Raw genomic sequence first — 21,917 nt, forward strand, 5'->3', positions numbered from 1 at the left:
TTACAATATACTTAGTCTTTGGGTACATGGGATAATGGAAGGGTATTGTTAGGCTTTTAATGATACTGCTACTTTTATCAATATTCTTTATTTGTTTGGTTCATTATTGCTACTTTTATCAGTTCTTTTTAATCACTAAATACTTGCTCATAGTTTTGAATAGGATTAGAGTTGAATATTTTAATTATAACTACATTTTGTTTCTAAAGCAGCAACGTATACAACGGCAAAGTCATTATATGAACATCTGAAATACCAATTAATACCTAATACTGGATTTCAGTACCCATCCTCACTACTGTTTGGAAAAAACATTTGTCCCATCAGGCCAAAAACTAAATATAGTATGATAAGAAAATGTCTGTAACTCAGAAACTACAAGGTGCACAATGAAGTGTTTGATATCTGTGAACTCGTAACAAGTTGCATATTGAACTTTGACTATTGATAAGAGTGTGATTTCTGCATGTATTCTAAAAATATCAAAGTTGTACTGTTCGGTATGTGTCCAGTGTATGTCTGTGCCAAATTTAAGAACTTTAGACCAATCAGCACAAACGTTGTAGCATTTTTCCTTATCATCATAAAGATAAGCTTTGGGCACAAATTGTGCCTCAGAAAGATCTGCAGCCATTAAGCCTTTCATTCGCAAGGGTGGAAGATATTTTCTGTTTACTTGTGGATCACGTTTGAAAACATTGTTCATGCATGTAAGTGTTTTTGAGCGCTGTTCAGTTTTGCTCTACTTTTAGGTGTTCTACTTTTTAGTCACAGTTCATTCCCTGAAGCAACACAGAGGCACTGTAACAACAATGGTGCTCTCTTTCTTTAGGTTTTTGGACTGTGTTTGGATGCACAACTCCGTTTCTCGTGAATACATATATACCTTTTCTTGTGATTTCCCCCAGGATTATTTCTGGCATTTTCTTCTCGTCTTCATCACACGCCTGCCGTCTGTCACTCTCCCTCTCCTCTACCCAGTGGGTGTGGCATCCTCCTTGCCAGGCGTTCAACCAGAAGTGACAGCAGCTTTCATCACACACCTTCCCTTTTTCTAAACAGTAAACCATTGAAGAACAACGTGTGTATGCATTTGTCCCCTTCAGGGTTCCACTCTGTCATATTCATGAGCTTCCCGTTTTAACAGATGTCACCATGGAAACAGATAGCTTTTAGACACAGCCTTGAAGCGGACTGTGTGGTTGGCATAAAATAGCCTGCATATATTTTCATGCAGGACTGTTTTATGTCTTTGTGGGTGTGTAAGTGCTTGCAAATGACAATGCACCAGTTAAGTCAGGTCATCACCAGACACATGTAGCTAACTTTAGAGTCAAACGATCAGACAGAATCGTAATTTTACTTTTTCTTTTGCTTGCATTACTCTTTGTTTGTACTGGGCACTGGAGCAGTCTTGTGACTAAAAAGGTGATAATCTCAAACCAGACAGGCAAAATCTGTCTGGGGAAATTGTTTTCTAAAGCTGCCATCATGGTGTCCACAAACAAGACATGCTGCTCAATGGGACTGGTCGCTGCTGCTCGAAATAAATCAGATTTTATTTTTGAGTGCGAGGTCAAGGTGAGGTTGCCGTTACTTTAAGATTAGGTAAAGCTACCAAAGCTAGATCCCTAAGAGTATGGCTGCAAAATAGATGAATAGACTGAAATGTAATACAAATGAAACCTTTGCACACATTCAGTGTCTTAACCATTTTAGAGGACACAAAGTATTTCACTGCTGGAAAGATGATCTTTTTTAAAACTGGGCTGTCTATACAGTAGAAAGACACAAACACTTTTAAAATTGGTGCTACATGACCAGAGAAAACAGGGAAAAGGACTGTGGGATTCACTTGCTCAAGAGATAGAAAACCTACAACTACCAGAATGCACTGTGCCGCACCGGACCAATAAACGCCGGTGGTTGACGTGAAACAGGCTTATCTGTTTTGACACAGGAAATAATATGCCCGCCGGTTTGTAACAAAAGATCTTGAATTTAAGTTAAGCAGTAAGCAGAAATGTTTCTGACAACATTGTAGGTGAGTTTACCACAGTTCAATTACACATACTAGCCACATTGGACCTCATTTGCTAATATGTGCATAGAAATGTTCTTACTTTGCACATAGAATAAGCGTGAATGTAAAATTACTGTCAGATTCATGACACGTGTACATTGGCTGATTATATTCTTACCACTGTGCATATGTTGGTGAATCAGAATCATCCTAAACTGGCAGGCCCGTGCCCACGATCTGCAGTCAGCATACTGCCACACCCCCATTTATCTTTACAAAGAAAATATGTACCCAGAGATATATCATGGAGACAGTGGTGAAGTTGTCTGTATGCATGTATTAAAGCCCTGACACACCAGTGTAGGACCGTCAGTGAGTGTCTGTGAATGTAATGGCAGTGGGAAACAGCTGATGAACCATTCGTAACGCTCTTTAAATATGTTCAAACATGTCTATCTCTGATGTGCTCTCTCCTGAAGGCACATGCTGCAGTGTCTGCCACCAAAGTTAGATATGTCATCTTAACATCTGCTTGGAGGTAGATCAGAGTTTTATTATATACCCTGTTACTCACCACCAACAACAACAATAATAATAGGCCTTATCATAATTTCATGGCACTAACAATTGGTGGTAGTAGCCATGATAAGTGGACAGGCAGATTCAGTAAAAACAATGGAAACCAGAACTGTTATATGTCATTCTCATATATTCCATTTAAAGCCAGGACAGGCACACTCAGTTTTTATAGTGAAATATTTTAATTATGAATAATTGATTAAGTGGAAAGCTAAGGATGAAATAAGTGCATGCATTAGTAAATGAATGGTTTGAAATATTGTTGTCTGTTAAAGCCTTCTTTAAAATAAATGTGGTTTTTATGCGCTATGCATTTAAATAAAAGATGTGTTTACATTTTCTAAGACAGTTGGGCTGTCATTATTTGTGCGTACACATGGTCTGTGGCAGTTCCAAATTTGTTTGTAGAGAAAATTCAGGTAAGAAAATCCCAGATTTCTACCAAAGGGTTTATACACTCTGTTTATGCACAGATTTGTGCATATGCACTGTTATAGGGAATTTATACTTCTGCGTTGAATAGTTTCCTACAGTTTTTGTAACTTGACGTGCACCTCCCCAGAAATGTAACTACACCTCGTGGCAATGCAGACCTCGTGTCTATTTTTGCAAGCTGAAATCATTTCCCTCATGCATGTTACATTAGTTTGGAAACCGTGTTTAGTATTCGACAGTTGTTTTGTCAGTGAACCTTGTGAGTTGTAACGGAGCCAGAGTATGTACCGTCACCTTTGTGAAATGTTGCTGCTGTCCTTGGTTTTATATGAGAAGAGGAAAAGATTGCCGGCCGCTAGGCTAATTTATACAATGTAAAATGCCATAGGCTTGTGCTAATACCGTTAGCATGTTACATTTGTATGTAAAACGTGTTTGGTATAAGACAGTTGTTTTGTCAGTGGACCTTGTGAGTTGTAATGGAGCCGATTTTGTAATTGTGTGTGAAATTGTCTCTATCAAGCCATATGTAATGTGTGTTTTGGGTGTGTTTTGAATCAACTAAACTTTACAGCACTTAACAGAAAGCACCGCCGCTGACTAGTGTTTTGGAGGTGTAACTGCAGAGTGACACAGACCGCCCACCGCACAAGTATAAATGCTCACAATGGCGTAGGTGACATGCGGAGGGTCTGCTCACAACTATAAATCCTGCTTTAGTGGGTGAGGCCTGTTGTTATGATACAAAGCTGGTTGAAAATCAGCAAAGTTCCTCTGTTAGTCATTGTCAGTTACAACAGATACATGTGTAAAGGAGCCATCTAACAAACACACTGATGTTTTTTTACCAGTCCACATTTTCCTCAAGGGCAAAGAACAGTCCAGGCTGAGATTAGGTGAGAACTGACTTTATATATGAGGTGATGAAAGTTCCCCTCTTTTGTCAGAACAAGTCAAGAGTTTGATTCCAACATGATATCATCCACTGAGAGGAAAAAGTGACAAACTGTCTGAGATACACCTGTTTTTAGGTCATAGATAACTTTGTTAAAGTCTGGTTGGCAAAACAGATGGAGAGATTTTATTGTTGACATTTTGTTCCAAAAATAGTAAATTAACTCTGAACAATAGATTGTTAGGGGAAAATGAACCTTACTGCAATCATAGTGAGACATACTGGGCCTGTATTATTATGTCTGTTATTCCTGTGTGGTCACTGGAAAATTCCATTCTGGCTCTTGATTGATGTTTCCTGAAAAACATGTTTATTTTTTAGGAGTCTGCTCTTATCTCCGTCCTCTCTGTCTGGCTCCACCACCTGCCGGGATGATTGACAGATTTACTGACCGACTGGTGACTGAACTGACTGACTCAGCTGCTTACTTGCCTGGCTAAATGTGTGGCTACTTCACTGAAAGGCTGGCTCATTGGGATAACTAACTGACTAAATGAAGGGCTGGATGGATTACCGTCTGGCTGGCTGGCTAATGGCTAATGGCTATTTTCTTTTAATCTGGAACAGAGCCTGCTGACTGATTTTATAAATGGACTTCCTGGATAATTAATCAAATTCAGTTTCATTGTGTAAATGGGTTAACTGCCTGGTGACACCTGTTTGTCTTGCTGGCCTGGCAGACGGGAAGGACTAAGAAAGTCCAACTTACGTGTCACTGAAAGAGGAAGCAGAGAAATTAAAGGGAGAAAGAACATGAAAAGGGAAGAAGGGAAAGAGTACGTGGATGAAGAAGTTGACGTGCAGAGAAAGAGAGAAGTTGGATGTAATGAGTGAAGTGGGTGTGATGATGAAGTGTCTGCTCTCATCAGCACTCAGTCTGTGCCGTCCACATGGTGTTTTGGCAAATGTATGTGTCTAAGAGGTCCAGAAGGGACGTGAAGTGAGCTGTGTGTGTGTCTTTAGACCCGGCTTAATGTTGAGGTGAAGTCCGCTCATGTATCAGACCAGGGGGAGTCACCACACACTACCATGCCCTTATAAGGAGAGTGTCTAGTGTCCCTGTGGAGCCTCCATCCACCCATCCATCCATCCATCCATCCATCCACGGCGTCCCACCTCTTTCCCCTGGCACTGTTGCTGTGCAGGTTCTCTAGAGGAGGAAGGGGGTCAACACAGACAGATGAGGACTATTTTCTGTGACAGATAGAGCCATCTCAGTCTTTTGGCTCTCATGTGGTAGTTTGTACTTACGTATTTGTGCATCTGAAGATGGAAGATCACACAGTTACTGTTTTTTGTATTAGTAGAATTAGCACTAAATGATTTTGCTAAAACAGAAGTTGGTGTGTGTTCTGGAGTATAGCGGGGGGGTTAGTGTAGTGCTCCAATATGCTGTCACTAATGTTATGTCTCAAGCAGTGAAGCTTGGTAAAAATTTGCAGTGTGTGTGGTTTGCTCGATGCTCCGCATTGCTAGGGGGAAGTCTGGGTGATTGGTTACAAGATATCCACAAAATGCTTCTTATGTCACACCCATATCTTGCATAACTATTTATTAAAACCAAAATGTGCTTGAGCACCTTCCCTTTTTGAAGATGAACTGTAAGATAAACCTAGCGTGTGCACTAGACTAAGTTTTCGGCTTAGCGTATGATATGTGGACACAATCTTTATCATTTTGCTGACCTGATTATTGTTCATTGTGTTCCCATGGTTGTTTGTTTACCCAAGAATTTCACCAACATTATGTCAGACTAAACAGTATGTTTTTTCTGACCTTTTATAAGCGATTCTCCCTGTTTTTTCTCTCTAACCCCGCCTACTTGCACACGTTGTATAAAAATTAAACAACTTAATAAATGAAACAGTGTAGCTTACCGGTGGCCTGCAGCTGCCCTTTTGGAGTGGAAGAGTCACAGTCCTGATAGTTGTTTGCTGGCCAACTCCTGGCAATGAGCTGCAAAGTCCATCATTTGTAGTCACCCTCCAACAGCTTCATCTTCCTCTCTGTAAATCCACCAGCAGCACACTGGCCAAATTATATAGCGAACTGCAGTGTACCCGGAGCTCCGTTAAGCTTGTCTAAAAGGCATCACTTTTTTCTGTCTTTGTTGGTCAATGTTTGTATAAAGTCTCAAAATGAGTAATTTTGAGCTACCTATATAGATGGACTAGATTTTTATATATACTTTTTTGCATGTATGACACATGTTCATTACATTTTTAAATATAGGCTACGTGAGGTTTTTTTGTTTCATATTCCAGTGAGTGCATTTAACCCATTTACGATCGAGTTTTTGGAATATCCCTTTTATGTGTTTGAGCTGTAAACACCATATTCCGTTTATGAGAAACCCAAAATTTCCAGCTTGAGTACTTGAGTACTTGAGAAAGAAACTGGGATGTATACAGGGAATATAAATTACCTAGTTTCTCTGTGCTCATGTAAACAACATATCCAGAATATGATCATAACTGGAATATACTTCATAAATGGATTGTTCATGTCCATGTAATCACACTTACTGTCTAAATATTCCTAAGAATTAAAAGTTCATCGCTCTTCGTAAGAGTGTACTTGCATGATTATTCTCTTATATTATCATTACATCAGTGGCATATGAATATGAAGATGTGAAGGTCATTAATGTTTGTTGCTATTATTTCTGGGACAATTATATGGTCAAACAAAGTGAGTTACTGTAACAGGCCACGGTGTGTGCACTGCACTCATTCAGGTGCTGCACTGTAACCTTGTTTATACCATTATGTTAAAACCAAACTTTAGTAACCATGTGCAGTTGTAGAGGGTAAGGATCATGATTCCCATGTGCTTTTTTCCCCCACCTACCCCATACTATACAACACAGTAAGAAAACACAGCCTTATTCCTGCTTCTTGTTGCTTTCCAGTCAGACCTCTCCATAATTTAAATCGACTCTGTTGTAGGCAAGTTTTACTGCTGTGCTGCACAGAGAGTGCATTTCTAGACTAGACTACCAGACTGGAGTGCAGTGCATAATGATAGACTGCCCTGCTAATGATCTGCTCTATTGTTCAGCTGATAACATCTTGACAAGCAGGTTTTATGGGCCATCACGGCGTTGACTTTGCCAGTTGATAACAAGTTGATGCCAAAAATTCTTTAATATTTGGTTCAGAAAGTGGCTTACCTGGTGTTTTAGGTGAGAATCAGTTGTTTGCAAAACAAAAATTGTTAGAATTTTTGGAATCACTGCTTATTTAATTGTTTATAAATGTAGCTTTTACTCAGCTATATGTGTAAAAGATATTGATGAGAATGATGAGCTTCAGATAACCCTTCCTGAGCTGGGTCATAAATGTCACATTGGATGTGCACTACTGTCATTTTTGACAGAATGTGACAGTCCATCTATTTATTTTCTGCTCTTGTCCTGGAGGGAGTTATAGTACAGTCCATCCCAGTGACCATTAGCAGCCGCAGCTTGTCACAGGACATTTAATACTCCAGTGAACATGCAGCAAACGGAGCCTTAATCAGCTTTATTTTGGATATAACAGACAGTGGTGTAGATTTCACTGCTGAATAATTCAGCGTCATTGGTTTGCTGAATGCTTGTGTGTGTCAGGACAAAAGGGGAAGTTGGGTAATGTGGAAAGCTGATACTGTACCTGTCCGATGCGCAGATGTTACACGCACATGGATCCACACAAGCACATACACACAAGCATCATGACAAAATAATTTATTTCTACTCAGTCTATATTGATTTTAACATAAATTCCTTCTTTTCTCTTGTTGCAGAGACAAACAGAAAGCGGATGATATAGACAGCAACCCGAGGTCCTCCACCAGAGAAGGTACGTGATACTCACACACACACACACACACACACACAGTTTTTTGTGCTAGTGTAGTCATGTTAGAGTCAGACCACACTCTAAGCTGCCACTGAAGCACATCAGCCCAGTAACAATGCTGTGGTTTAGATGATTACAGAGGGGATTAGCCTGCACTTGCTGTATTAAGCCCAAAACTTTCTCCCTCGAAAGCTGTTGAACTGTTTGTCCTAAGCGCTGTTAAACAGAAATACTGAACCTTCAGTCTGTATTTCTCTTTGTTTGCACTAGTTTACACTAATAAATGTCAAATGAAAAGACTGTTAGATTGCCTGTATTATATTTGGATAGAGCAAACATCTGAATGGTCACTCACCACATTCTTTTAATGTCTTAATATCTAGCAAGTGAAATTACAGTGAATTAAAGTAACATTTAAGAAATCTTCATAATCAGTATTAAATATAAACTGATGCCACTCAATGCTTTCTACTACCTGCTTATCAGTTAAACATGGCCAAATGTGTAAAAGATTAAACATATAATTTGGCAAATTTACAAGATTTTTTTTTTTTTTTTTTTTTTTTTTTTTGGAGGACATGAATCTGGCTCTCAGGGTAAGCATTTTCATAAAATTAAAATGTGCATTTAAAGGTCCAGTATGTAGGATTTAGGGGATCTTTCACAGAGTCCACCCTGTTTCTACAGTAGCCGAGAACGGACAAACCAAACACTGGCTCTAGATAGAGCCATTTGTGTTGTAGTATTGGCCACAGTTCTCCTACACACTTGGCACATGGAAGTTTCAGTTGGTTACAATCTGCAACCTCACTGCTAGATGCCACTAAATCCTTCACAGTAATGCTTTAAGATAGAAGAGAAGTATTTTTCTGTTGACGAGGATCATTTTGACTCTACTTTGTCTTTCGCAAAGAAAAAAAGTTTACTAAAGGTACCCTTTAGATTTACATTTAGTGTAACTCACCAAACTTGTGTGTGTCATTGAGGTCCAACAAAAATACAGAGTGTTTGTCCCTCCTCATTAAGCATTTGCAAAGCTAATAATCATTTAAATCATGTTTTTTTTCATCCATGTTTGCTAATTTGTCAGCTGTTAATGGGCGGGATAGTGTGAAATCAATTGCAAGGGAAATGCACAACCCGCATGCTTGTCATGCTTCCTTTTTACAACGAGGACCCATTTATTAAACAACACTGCTCTATAGTGACACCAGCAGTAAAGATCTTCACAGGGGACCTTTAATCAAGGCCTTGCATCAATGTCCCTGTTGTTGGTTTGAGGTTAACAGCACGAACACTGATAAAAGATGTGAATGTGCTATCTGACACTTCTACTTCTCAGACTTTTTTCCATTTTCCATTTAATAGACAAGTATCGAAGCTTGTAGTAATACAAAATGCTAAATTACAGTGACCACTCTATAAATCATTTGGCTTGTGTGATGATTTCTCTCTCAACGGAGGTTGTTTCAGACACCAGGGAAGGCAATTTAAATGTGGCACTCATTTTGGTGCTTAGCGTTTGCTTTAATTATGAAGCACAGACAGCCTTGAGAGTGCTGCGCGGTGTCACAAGCACATTTTTAAGTAAGGGGAATGTTTACATTGAGGTCGAAGTAGGACAGTGGGGCTGTTAGCGGTGTCAGTTTGTGTCACTGAGAACGTCATTTGGCACTACACACCAGTAACAGAAAGGCGGCTCATTGATCAAGACCGACAAGTTGACTGACAGGGTAATATGGAGTTTCCCAGTCACACAAATCTGATGTTTGCTTCAACACCATTTGGACCTCTAGAGGGATTATAAACTTTCTTTTCATTCTGTTTTTCTCTGTAACTTCTTTTTTTCTCTCCCTCTCTCTTTATTTAAAAATTGGGACCTTCTCATAAGGGGCATTTTAAAGGGAAATGTGTACTTTTTAAATAGTTTGTAGTTTGCACCCTCAGCACATTCTTCATTCCTCAACCAAAATACCCCTTTATACGGTATACTTACTATTTGTGCTATTCCCCTTTAACTTAACCCACGTCAGATGATGGTAAATACTATGCGAGAGAGGAAAATCAAAGTTTCCACACTTTCGGTCCAGGCCATATAGATAAGTGGTTGTGAAAGAGGAACCGAGCAGACGAGAAAATTCCCTGTGTAGTTTTTCCTTCCCTGTCTGGTATTAGACTGAAGGGTAGAGACAGGAAAGTCTCATATATCAGAGAGCAGTTTATAGTTGTGTGAAGCTTAGTAGATGTAAAAGTTTGATTTCAAGTGGGCAAACACAGAGGATGCCTGTACAATAATTGTACTGCTAATCACCTTGGGTAAAAGTGTTTATGGTATTGAGTGACTCACCCTCTGCATTAACAACATGTACAGGATAATGTCTTGCACTGTAGATGCCATTTAGAGTCTTGAGTCTGCCAACTGTGGTCCCATACACATCACTGCTAGACCTTTTGAATTACTCAGAATCACATTACACAAGTACCAAATGAGGTTAACTTTAACAACTTTCTTCACACTTTCATGCTTCGTCACTCCTGCACTCTGGGCTCTCTCTCATTCTCTCACTCTTATTTGTCAAAAAAAAGGTCAGTATATGAAAGTTTATAATAGCAGTAAATAAAGTAACTATTCAATGTCCTGACCTGTGTTCAACCCAGGTGGAGAGGAGGGTTTTGAAGGTGGGTCAACAGGTGTTTGTTGAGCCCTTCAGATAGTCCATCATTATGGCTTAAACCCTCAGATTAAATCCAACATGAGGCATGGATTTATGACAAGCTATTACTATCTGTGAGCAGGATGTGAAAGATGAACACAGCTCAGCCTTTAACAAGGTGCGAGTGTTTCTGCGGAATATTTTATGCGTTTATCAACCTTTCTGGAAGGTTAAGACTAGGGCTGGCACGACACCAGATATGCTGCCAAAAAAAAATCACAATAACGTTTTTTTTGCGATATCTATAGAAAATTGGAAAAATGATAATAATTTCTACCAGTCAAATTCATGTTTTGTCTTGTTTTGTCTCTTTTTTTAGCAAATGAATTACACTCAGAACACAAGTGTATGGAGGTGGAGAGAGAATCTGTAACCATAAGTGTACAAAGTCATACAAAAAGAGCAGTTACACTGAATGGGTTGTGAAAAGGCACCCAGAAGGCTTTGGGGGAGGGAGACAAAGCAAGAACGGAAACAAACAAAAAGGATTTAAGAGGTGCTCTACTATTTACACAATATTATCATATTTGTGGTATTAACATGATATCAATAATTAATATTTATATATCACAGTTTTTCGTTTATGCTGGGATATTGCGACACCCTTGTTAAGACCTCGTGTGTCACACTGTAAAAATCCTGTTGTAGACGCACTACCCAAGCGTATCTTAGTGTAGACCTTTTTTTCTGCACACATGTAATTAATAACATCAACAAATAACTACTGCATTTTATTCAGGTGAGCTAGCTCCAGGTTCTTTTATTGTCAATACTAACTCACTGTCATTGCATACTTGTGTATACTTATTTATATTGTATATATAATCATATTGGAATGCGGCCATTGTTCCAGCTGTACTTTTCTTACTATGACAAGCAAAAATGTCCGCAGTGACAAAGGTCTATTCACTGTGTAAGGTCAATGCAAAAACAGTGTACTCAGTCCAGTTAGCCAGTGTTGTTGTGAGGAGAACAGAGTGTGGATCTTCATACATATATATATATATATATATATATATATATATATATATATATATATATATATATATATATATATATATGTATGTATATGTATGTATGTTTATATATTTTGCATGTTTTACTCGATCACCATAAAGAGGCTGACAGGGATGAACTTCATAAAAAATGATGTCACTACCCACGTTGGTCTGGAGCTGTTGTTTGTTTCATTTCTGCTTTGGCTTCATGAGAGACAAGAAATAGTAGAGAAAGCTCCTGGAGCTGGTTTACCTCAGGGGGATATAAAGCATACACTTAACTGCTAGTGAAGTTAAGTGTCAAGGGGTATTATCGGAGCTTGAATGTGTACACACACTGACATTACTTGGTTTGAATTCCGGTCAGATTTTTCTATGTAAAACAGCTTTCGGCGCTGCCAAGTTTTTGTTCTTTTGTTTAAGGTTTTTTGCGCTTCTCCTGGTTTAATGTTATTTACTGTTACTATTGTTTATGGTGTTGATACGTGTCAGTATATTGCCTTGTTGCATCTTACATTTTGTCAGTGGAAAAGTTGCAAGCCTTATTTTTGTATTGTCTACTCTTTTCTAGCTCTGTAGAGAGATCTGTTTTGGTGAAAGTGTTGCCCTGAATCATTGCATTATTCATGAATAGTAGCCTCAGCATACCAGATTGCAATGCAGCTACATTTTAAGTGACATCACGGCAATCACAGACACTCCCCAGTGTTCACAAACTAGTTGGGTTGGCACGCCAGCTATGTTAATGTGCACACTAACACACACACACACCTATGACTCAAAGCATAAATGTGTTCTCGGGAGGTTGCTAAAGTGATTCTGGTGTTGTGTAGGAAATGACAAATTAATGATATCCAACAGTGTAGCAGTACAAGAGAGATTTTCCTCAAGGCATCTCCTAACAGCTTAAAAGTGTTTTTTCCCTGACACACTTTCTATACTAAATGAAAATGCATAGGAAACCAAAATTTGTATTAGCTGCCACTGGACCTTTAATGTCACAAGGCCTGAACAAACACTCCCTGTAGATGTGCTGAGAAGTCCTTTGATAGTTGTCCCTGGTAGAGCTGGCTGTTTCAGTGGGTAACTGGTACCTGAGGGCAGCATAACCAGAGTTTGGCTGTGGATAAAGGCAAGTGAGTCTGCTGAGGAACTTGTTGTAGCCGCAGGTCATGGTTGGTCTAGAAAATTAAGGCTTTGGACTGCTGCAGCACATGTACCAACATGACATCATTTCAGTACAACTTTAATCCCTGTTAGTGTAACGTGAATGTGAACCAGCGCTGCCCCCTTCTGGTAGAATGTTGTATTTAAACACTAGATTTTACCATGACTGCATGAAATTCATTATCGGACGCATTTTAAGATTAATAATGTCTCTGTAGGAGCTGTGTTCAGACTGCCACTTGTGTGTACAAATTTGTGATGAGTGCAACTTGATGGAATACATAGAAATAGTCGACAGCTCGCTGGAGGCTGTGCAGAGAAGTGCAGTGTGATTATCATGTGCGCACTGCAGCACAGTGTCTCTTTTGTTGTCACTTCACACTATGACTTGTGAAGTCCAAGATAGGTTGGATCTGTGTGTGTGTGAGAAAAAGACTGTGACCTTAGAGTTTCTTTGTACTGTATGAGTTTGCAACTCTATATCCTTGATAGACTGACTCTACTCAACAGATGTTTTTAGAGCCATAGGTCAGTTTTTAGAGCACATCTGCATTTTTCTTTCATTTCAAATTCAGATAACTTTTGTTTCCCACCCAACATCAATATAACATCTGGTTATTGAATCATGTAAATCCAGCAAGGTTACACCATTTCCATTAGCATCCCCATGATGTGCTGTGACGTTCTCCTTTTACTGCAATCATGGCCTCATATTATGCTACTGTAAGTTTAAGGCCTGCTGTGATTACAGAGTGTGTGACCACCCTCCATGGCTGAGGAGGTAGACTTTTCCCTGGAAATTGCTACCTACCCACTGCCTTTTGCGTTCAATAAAGTCTTTATAAAGCGTAACTGCCACTTAGGACTACATCCTTGTGTTTGGCCATGTTTAAAAAGGCCTGGATCCAGATGGGCAGAGAAATAGGTTCAGAGTCTCAGGAGTTTAATCCAACAAAGGTGGGAGGAATTTTTGCATTCTCAGCCTTTTTTACTGACCAGGAAACACACACATAACACATATGTGCACAGTGTGAGGGCAAAGTAATTTTTGACAAACATTTTGCAGTGTGCATGCAATTTTTGCTCAGTTTAATTTCTGTGAAAGGAAATTACTTTTAAAGATGATGCCACTGATTGAAAAAAATTGTAGAGCTCAAACAAGTAGATGGATAAGCAATTAGTGAATCGGCAAAAGAAAATCAGCATAAGTCTTAAAAAAATAATGAAAATATAATGCTCTGATGTAGTTATTTTCTTATTTTTCTCAGTCTTCTATGATGTGCACTGAAAATCTTTGTGTTTTGAACTGTTGGTCAAATAAAACAAGACATTTGACGACTTAAACTTGGGCTCAGGGAACTTTTGATGGCAAGTTTTCAAAACGTTCTTATCATTTATTGAACAAGTGATCCATTTATTGCGAATATATTTTGCAGATTAATTGATAATAAAGTAATTGTTATTTCTGCCTGAGAAAATAATTTTTTGGTTTTTCATAAAAGGTCAAAATACTGAACGAAGAATCTTTCTGTCAGTACTACTTTGACTCACATCTCGAAATGTTACTAGACTGTTTGTCACAAAGTAAATGCACATGAGTCCTAACCTGCTCCAGTTTTCAGACCACGTTACAATTGAATTCTCACTAAATCAGTCTCAGCTCACATGCGGACATTTGCATCCAAAAGGCAACACAAACTGTAAGTGAAAGCATCAACTGTCAGTGACGCCTATTTAAAATTCCCCCAAAAAACATGCTTAGCACCGCAGCTTTATGGCTGAAACAAGAACCGTGTGAGAACCTTGTCGTTATTTTGTCTCGCTCTGTGTTGCCTTATAATGATGTGGGTAGCCAATCATGGGCTACTTCGAGGCTAAAACTTCTGATACATGTGACAAATTTGGTTAACGCTGAATGCGTTGGTTTGTGGTTCACTTTGCTACAAGCGTCTGCACGTGGGACCAGAAACCCACACACTTCATAAACATACAGATTAGCTACACTAAACTGGGCTGAGATATTAACTCTTCAGTTTAAAAATGCATCAGTCAGAACAACCTCTGTTAGATAGGAGTCACACATGTGGTATGATTTTTTTTAAAACTATGAGTTATTATGAATGTCTCTGTTATACAGTCTGACGTACACCGTTAACTACACATTGTTAAATATATGCATTCATGTCTGTGTTGATGTCTGTTTTTCACTACTGTATTCTGACCATCAGGTTTGCTGGAATGGGTAACCTGCTAAAAGTCCTAACAAGGGATATAGAGAACTATCCACACTTTTTCCTGGACTTTGAAAGTAAGTCTGGCAAAGGAGTGGAACAAAGGGAGAAAAGATGGATGGAGAGGGAGATGTGGGAAGGGGGGCGGGAGGTGTAACCAGCTCAGCTGTTTCCTTTCTGTCAGCAGGTCTGTGCTCCTGATGACGAAGCCGCGAAGGAGCCTGCTTATGCTCCTCTCTTTCTCTCCTTTGCTCTCTCCCATCCTTTCACTCGGTCATGACCTCCTGCTCTTTCAGCTCCGATTTCTCCCGTTTGTCTTTAAATAACGTATTGATGACTCTTTAACATCACATGGACGTTTCTTCCTCCTTTCTCTTTCTGTTTCTCTCTCTTGCAGAAACCAAATGGGGAATCTGTTAAAAGTGCTCACTTGCACAGAGCTTGAACAGGGGCCAAACTTTTTCCTTGACTTTGAAAGTGAGCTCAGCTTGTACCTGTCCCTCTGCCAGGCCAACCCCCACCTCCCTCTTCATCCCTAATTCATTTTTCCTTTAACCTCTCTTTAGCTGCTCTCACAGGTCAGGGGTCAGCCCATTCAGCTATTGAATTGTCAGCCTTCGTTTGCATTTATTAGAATTCGTGATTGATTTTAGGATGCTTTTGAAATCCATGACAAGTTGAAGAATGGAGCTGACCCTTGACCTTTTGCCGTCTGCTTTTACTAACTTTTCCGCATGCATCTCCCTGTATGTGAACTTAAAATAAGACACATTTGATACCTGTGTATGTGGCATAATGTAATTACTAACATAGTGTTATTATCCAGAGTGTTAAACAGTGTTTTGTCCCCATGTAGCCTTGTTTCTCTTCCTGCATAGTCCTGTTATCTGTAGTTATGTCATTATTTTATCAGTGTTAGGGTCAATATGTGACTATTAAATCAGCTACATCACTGCTCTGCTTCCTAATGCTCACATGAAATACACAAATTGGTTTATAAATCTGCTCTGGCCTTTTTCTAAAACCTCCTACAGAAAAAGAAACACAATACGCCTCCATAGTGGCATTTCAGCCACTCTCACAATGTAGCCAACCTCAGGCTTTGTTTATTCAGCAAAGAGGAAATGATGGGAGTGGAAGGGTTTTGAAATGCAAAGCAGACCCCAGACAGAGTTTTAATGTCACCGATGCTCTAAATTTAGAGCTGCATTTCTCTCTGTGGTCATAATAGCCAAATCTGTAGTCTCCTGCAGAAACATATGATTATTTACAGTATTGTAGATCTTAAATAGACTCCCATGATGTTTAAATGTTTTTGTTTTTTTTACCATGCAGGAAATATGAAGCAAAGACTCAATTTTATTGTAGGTTGCAAGCATGGCAGAGTGCAGTAGAATTCTGCTTATATACACCATTAATTGGAAGCAGTAAAATGGCAAGAATATCATAGTATTGTGATCCAGACCTGTTCATTTTTTGCACATTAACCAGGTTCTACTGTAGCTTGTGTCTGTCCCAGAGCTTGCTTTAGCATGCTGTGGATTATACTGTCCTGTAAAGACACTGGAAACATTTCACTGTAGTCCAGCACTCCCAGTTTTCAGCACATACTGTTTACCTCCATTCTTTTAGTCAGCCTCCTTGAAATGCGCTTCAAATTCAGATTTTTTTATGAATACTTGATAATGAAGTTGGTATGGAGCCATTTGGTCTACTGTAGAGTGCTTCCCTTCTTTTATAGACAACTTAAGTCTTATCACTGTAGTTAACACATAATGTCTGGAGTGTGTATTTCAAATTAAATGCATCACTCTGAATGCCCAAGGCTGCTCATTTTGGTGACTGACTGACTGACTGTTGATGGAGTCATGTGGATATGCTGTATGTGCTAAAAGCTGAAACTGTTTACTGGAGTGAAATAATGCCTTTAGCTTTGACCCAAACACACTTCACTCTGCTGAATGTTTTTGTGCTCATCATCACAATGGACAACGTTTGATGAGTTACTCTTTAGTGACAAAAACAGTCAGCACACATGTTCCCCCAGTGAGTGTCCCATCCCAATTAAAAACATTGTTCTTTCATTCAATTGAAGCCCTTTCACATCAAATTTAGGCTAGAAAATTTAAGGATAAATTTTAAATCTAAAAAAATTACATTTCACTTTCAATGATTCTTGATGTGAAAAGGCATGAATTATCAGTTTTGAAATGTATTTGTATTGACATTGACTAGCAGCTTAGCTTAGCTAACTACTGTCCTCTGCTGTATGTGTGTGTTTTTGTATGTATGTGCATGTGCTCGCATGTGTGTATGCATTTTGCGTGTGTGCTTTGTGTGTTAGATGCACAGCCGACAGAGGGAGAGCGCGAGGTGTGGAACCAGGTGAACTCGGTCCTCCAGGACTCTGAGAACATCCTATCTGGCCTGCAGGCATACAAAGGAGCCGGCCAGGAGATCAGAGATGTAAGGAACACACACACACGCACACAACACCATAAAATTAAATTAAATTAAGAACCATAAAATTCATACTAAATGTCTCTACGTGTAAAAGCTGAACAGTTTGCAGTACAGGGGAGGAGAGAGCAACTGAACTGACATCAGGTTTCACCACCATCATCATCATCACACACAGCTAACTAGTTAAAGCTGCACAGTATACAACATTTGTGTTGCACCTGGTTCACGGTGTTTATGATCATTATGGTTGTAATCATGGATGTTTTCTAATGTGTTCTGCCATTTTTTTATTGTTTGTTTGTTTTTGTTCTTTTCCAGGCAATTCAAAACCCTAACGACTTCATGCTGCAGGAGCGAGCCTGGAACTCAGTCTGCCCGCTGGTCATCAAACTCAAGAAGTTCTACAGTTTCTCGCTCAGACTAGGTACATGCAGGTCATGTTATAGTAAAGGCTTTTAAAGCTTATTGAGCCACTCAAGTTAAGGTGAAGTTGTAGTCCTTATCTTATTTTAGAGTACTGAATTCCATCAGTCAGGTGGTCTTTAAATTACTTTTTTTTTTATTTCAATAGGGTTGAAATATCTTCTCGTAACTTTCAGTATTTTTAATACTTTGTGACATAATTCTTAGATAGATTCTTTATTTTGAAAATGACTTATTCAAGTTATAAGAACTTTCATACATGTACCTGAAGTTAGGGGGATACACTTAAGTTTGCGAGAACAAAACTTTATTAAATTGTCAAACCAACTATAGAGGGCTTAATATAAAAATTAGTGTTGTAATAGGAGTGATATGAAAGTCTAAGATAATGAAACTCATGTCAGACAACAAAATTAGTTGACTATAAAATTAATTATGAAGTGACTTGACTTGACAGGTTCTCCTCCTCTGTCGAAATGGTGCATGCCCTAATAAATTCTGAACGCGAACTTAAAGAGGTTTTCAGGTGTAGCAGAGACTTGACACGTACACAGTGGCTGACATCTTGTCTGTGTGTGTCTGCAGAGGAGGCTCTGCAGAGTTTGCTGGAGTCTCTGACATGTCCGCCCTTCACGCCCACTCAGCACCTGGAGAGAGAGCAGGCGCTGGCCAAACAGTTTGCTGAGATCCTCCACTTCACTCTGCGCTTTGATGAGCTCAAGGTCTGATGGAAACCCTGAGCTGTTTCGCTCAGTAACACACACACACAGTTTCAGTCACTCTGCCCTCATTACTGTACTCTGTGACACACAGAGAGGGACACTTGTATGAAACAACATGTTGTTTAGTTTTTATTAAGCATTGGCTAAATGTATTTCTGTTTACTTGTTTTCCTGCAGATGAGAATTCCTGCCATCCAGAATGACTTCAGCTACTACAGAAGAACCATCAGTCGAAACAGGATAAACAACATGAATGTGAGTTGTCCTGACGATGTTATATCAGTTTAGATCGGCACGTGTCTGAGAGCCATTTTTATTCTTGCTGTTTTTAAGTCCATATGGTTATATTGTACAGCAATCTTTAATGCGTCTATACTTAGTATCTGTAGTGCTGTCTTAGCCCAAAAGAGGAAACAAAGACGCTTGTGACGCTTTTTAATGTGTTTTATGTCACATCAAAGACCAGAAATAGGCCAAGCTGTACTGTAGCAAGTAGTGGGGAGAACCTTTCTACACTGACACCTCTTGTTTATCTGTGTGGTTTGTTTGTGCACCCACAGTTGGATATCGAGAGTGAAGTCAACAACGAGATGGCCAACAGGATGTCTCTGTTCTACGCTGAAGCCACACCCATGCTGAAAACACTCAGCAACGCAACCACAAACTTTGTGACAGAGGTGAGACTGCTGGCTCTGCATCACTAGCTGTGTTTCCATAAACATATATTTTCCCACCCAGTTTGAAGTATAGAAAAGCTGTGTGGAATCAGCCGAAAAAGGTTTTTCCTCATTTGAGGTGTGTTTCCCTTTGTCAGAAAAGAGTTCTTGTGATAAATGTGATAACTTCTTACAAAAATGTGCTTTGCTGAGCCTGGTTTATATGCTTCAGGACAGTTAATAGAAACACACATAATTTGCATTTCTTTTCTTTTTTTCAGCATTTCAAACGATTTTTTTTTTTTTTTTTTTCTAATTTCTATTTGCTAAGAATTGAATGAAAACAGCCACTGTGTTTACTGTGGGTGGGTGATATGGCCCTAAAATATCAAGATATTTCAGGTTATTTTTGCCACACTGTGGTGAAGTGGTTAGCACTGTCGCCTCACAGCAAGAGGGCTCTGGGTTCAAATTTACCAGCCGCTCTTCTGTGTGGAGTTTGCATGTTCTCCCTGTGTCAGTGTGGGTTTTCTCCAGGTACTCCAGGTTAACTGATGACTCTAAATTGTCCGTAGGTGTGAATGTGAGTGTGAATGGTTGTCTGTCTCTATGTGTCAGCCCTGTGATAGTCTGGAGACCTGTCCAGGGTGTACCCTGCCTCTCACCCAGTGACAGTCCTAACAGGATAACAGTTCCTAACAGTTCACCTGCCAATATTCAGCAAAAACTAAACAAAAATGATCTCTCATTTCTTTAGTTTGTGAACAACAGCAGTAACTCAGAGTGAGATTCAGATTCTGCACACAATATTAATATTAATATTACGACAAAAAAAACCTACCACAAATTACACATTTAAACAGCTCCCAATTACAAAAATGTACCCTGGGATTTCCCATCTGGACCTCTATGCTCTGCCCTTTCTCCTCTAATCATCATGCTGTAACCTGTGACACTCACCGCTGACCATCAGACCCACCCGCAACTACGCTGACCTATTTATTATAACAGGCTATTATTCTATGATGACTACCGCACATTCATGTATATGTGGTTTTTGTCAAGCATGGAGTGTCGCATAGGTTTACATTACTAAAGGCTGATGACAAAATGACTTGACGAAACTGATTTTTCAATGCGCACGGTAAGAGGAAAGAGCTGCTGCCAGAGGAGCCGCTGAATGAGTTTGACGTTCAGGTGTAGTAACGCCACTGATTCCACACTACTGAAGTCACTCCCCTTTTTGGATCTTAACTCTTCGACTACATATACTGTGTATTGGCAATATCATGATAGGAATTTTACTCATCATATTAAAAATTATACCATATTAACATGAACGGTAAACGGTCATTACAACTATGAAGACGACAAACTAGCCACAGAGTAATTGTTTTCTAACTCGTACTTTATCGTTTAAGAGAAACTAGTACTTGTGGCAACTATTGTCATCATGTTGTGGCTCTAACAGCACGGCGGGGCCCTTACAGCTGTCTTGCACTCTGAATATTTGAAGGAACAAGTCCAAAAATACAAATTTAAAGAACACATGATGTACACTGTGTTCTTTTTTTATTTCTTTTTTTTTGTGTGCGTCAGAAAGCATATCATCATGTTGTAACAATTTATGTAATTTTTTAAACAATTTCAATACTCATAGGAATCAATAAACTAACTGTTGTTTGTATTTTGTTTGTGCCTTGTGTAGAATAAGACTCTCCCACTGGAAAACACAACAGACTGTCTCAGCACCATGGCCAGTGTCTGTAAAGTCATGCTGGAGACACCGTGAGTCATGATGTTTTCTACTCACACACACGCACACACAATCATGAGGGTTCTCACAGGTCGTTAATATGTGCTAGTAAGTGATTTCTTGCTCAAAAGATTATCAGTGTTCAGTAGGACCGTAAATGAGACACACTTTGACCCAACACATGACGATGAGAGTCCTTTAATTTCAAGACAACAGCGTGAGATTCAATAAAAAGCTCTTGAATATGATGCCCATTTAAGTGTGGAAACCTTTATGGGTCACAGTCATTCACACACTCTTGTGGCATGTACAGTATGTGCACATGTATTCATCCAACTGCACATTAACAAATGATATACCGAAAGTGTTAGCATTGTTTTTTAAAAGGAAAAAAACTCTGTTCAGGCATTTTCTTTGTGCAGATTTAAATTTTCTCATTTTATGATCTGTTCCCTTTCTAACCCTGGTCCTCCCTCTGTGTCTTTGTATTTAGGGAATATTCAAGTCGTTTCAGCAGCGAGGACACACTTTTGTTTTGCATGAGGGTCATGGTCGGAGTCATCATTCTTTATGACCACGTCCACCCCAACGGCGCCTTCAACAAGTCCTCCAAGATAGACGTAAGACACACACGAACACACACATCTGTGCGTGATTGAAGCTGCACAATGTAACAGCATCACTGTGGACCACAGATCTGTTTTGTAATGCAGCTCCTGAGCTGCTGCACTGTCTGACTCTGTTCATTTCTTCTCAGATGAAAGGCTGCATAAAAGTCTTGAAGGACCAGCCGGCAGACAACGTAGAAGGCCTGCTGAATGCCCTCAAGTAGGTTCCCTCTGGATTGTGAAAGAGTGATTTTGTGTTGGTTGGTTAGCAAATGATCTCTTAACTTTTGCATAACCATCCAGCACACTGTTCAGTTTCTTTGAGGAATGTTCTAACACATGTAG

The 21,917-nt window shown here is 39.3% G+C and overlaps 1 protein-coding gene across 4 annotated transcripts in view; it reads left to right on the forward strand.

Moving 5' to 3' along the window:
• fam49a (family with sequence similarity 49 member A) overlaps positions 1–21,917 on the forward strand; it is a 45,130-nt gene that overhangs the window by 19,878 nt on the left and 3,335 nt on the right. For 2 of the 4 annotated variants that reach the window (XM_033648899.2, XM_033648900.2), the window contains 10 exons: positions 7,779–7,834; positions 15,342–15,421; positions 17,289–17,410; positions 17,726–17,831; positions 18,416–18,552; positions 18,730–18,807; positions 19,113–19,229; positions 20,917–20,996; positions 21,458–21,584; positions 21,722–21,792. In XM_033648899.2, coding sequence (XP_033504790.1) covers positions 15,349–15,421; positions 17,289–17,410; positions 17,726–17,831; positions 18,416–18,552; positions 18,730–18,807; positions 19,113–19,229; positions 20,917–20,996; positions 21,458–21,584; positions 21,722–21,792 — 911 coding nt within the window. In that variant the 5' untranslated portion in view covers positions 7,779–7,834; positions 15,342–15,348. Of the gene's footprint in view, positions 1–7,778; positions 7,835–14,941; positions 15,022–15,341; positions 15,422–17,288; positions 17,411–17,725; positions 17,832–18,415; positions 18,553–18,729; positions 18,808–19,112; positions 19,230–20,916; positions 20,997–21,457; positions 21,585–21,721; positions 21,793–21,917 lie in introns of all 4 variants that reach the window. The other 2 variants (XM_033648903.2, XM_033648904.2) reach the window with 1 other exon arrangement.

Source organism: Epinephelus lanceolatus, chromosome 13 (assembly GCF_041903045.1).
Source record: "Epinephelus lanceolatus isolate andai-2023 chromosome 13, ASM4190304v1, whole genome shotgun sequence".
NCBI lineage: Eukaryota > Metazoa > Chordata > Actinopteri > Perciformes > Serranidae > Epinephelus > Epinephelus lanceolatus.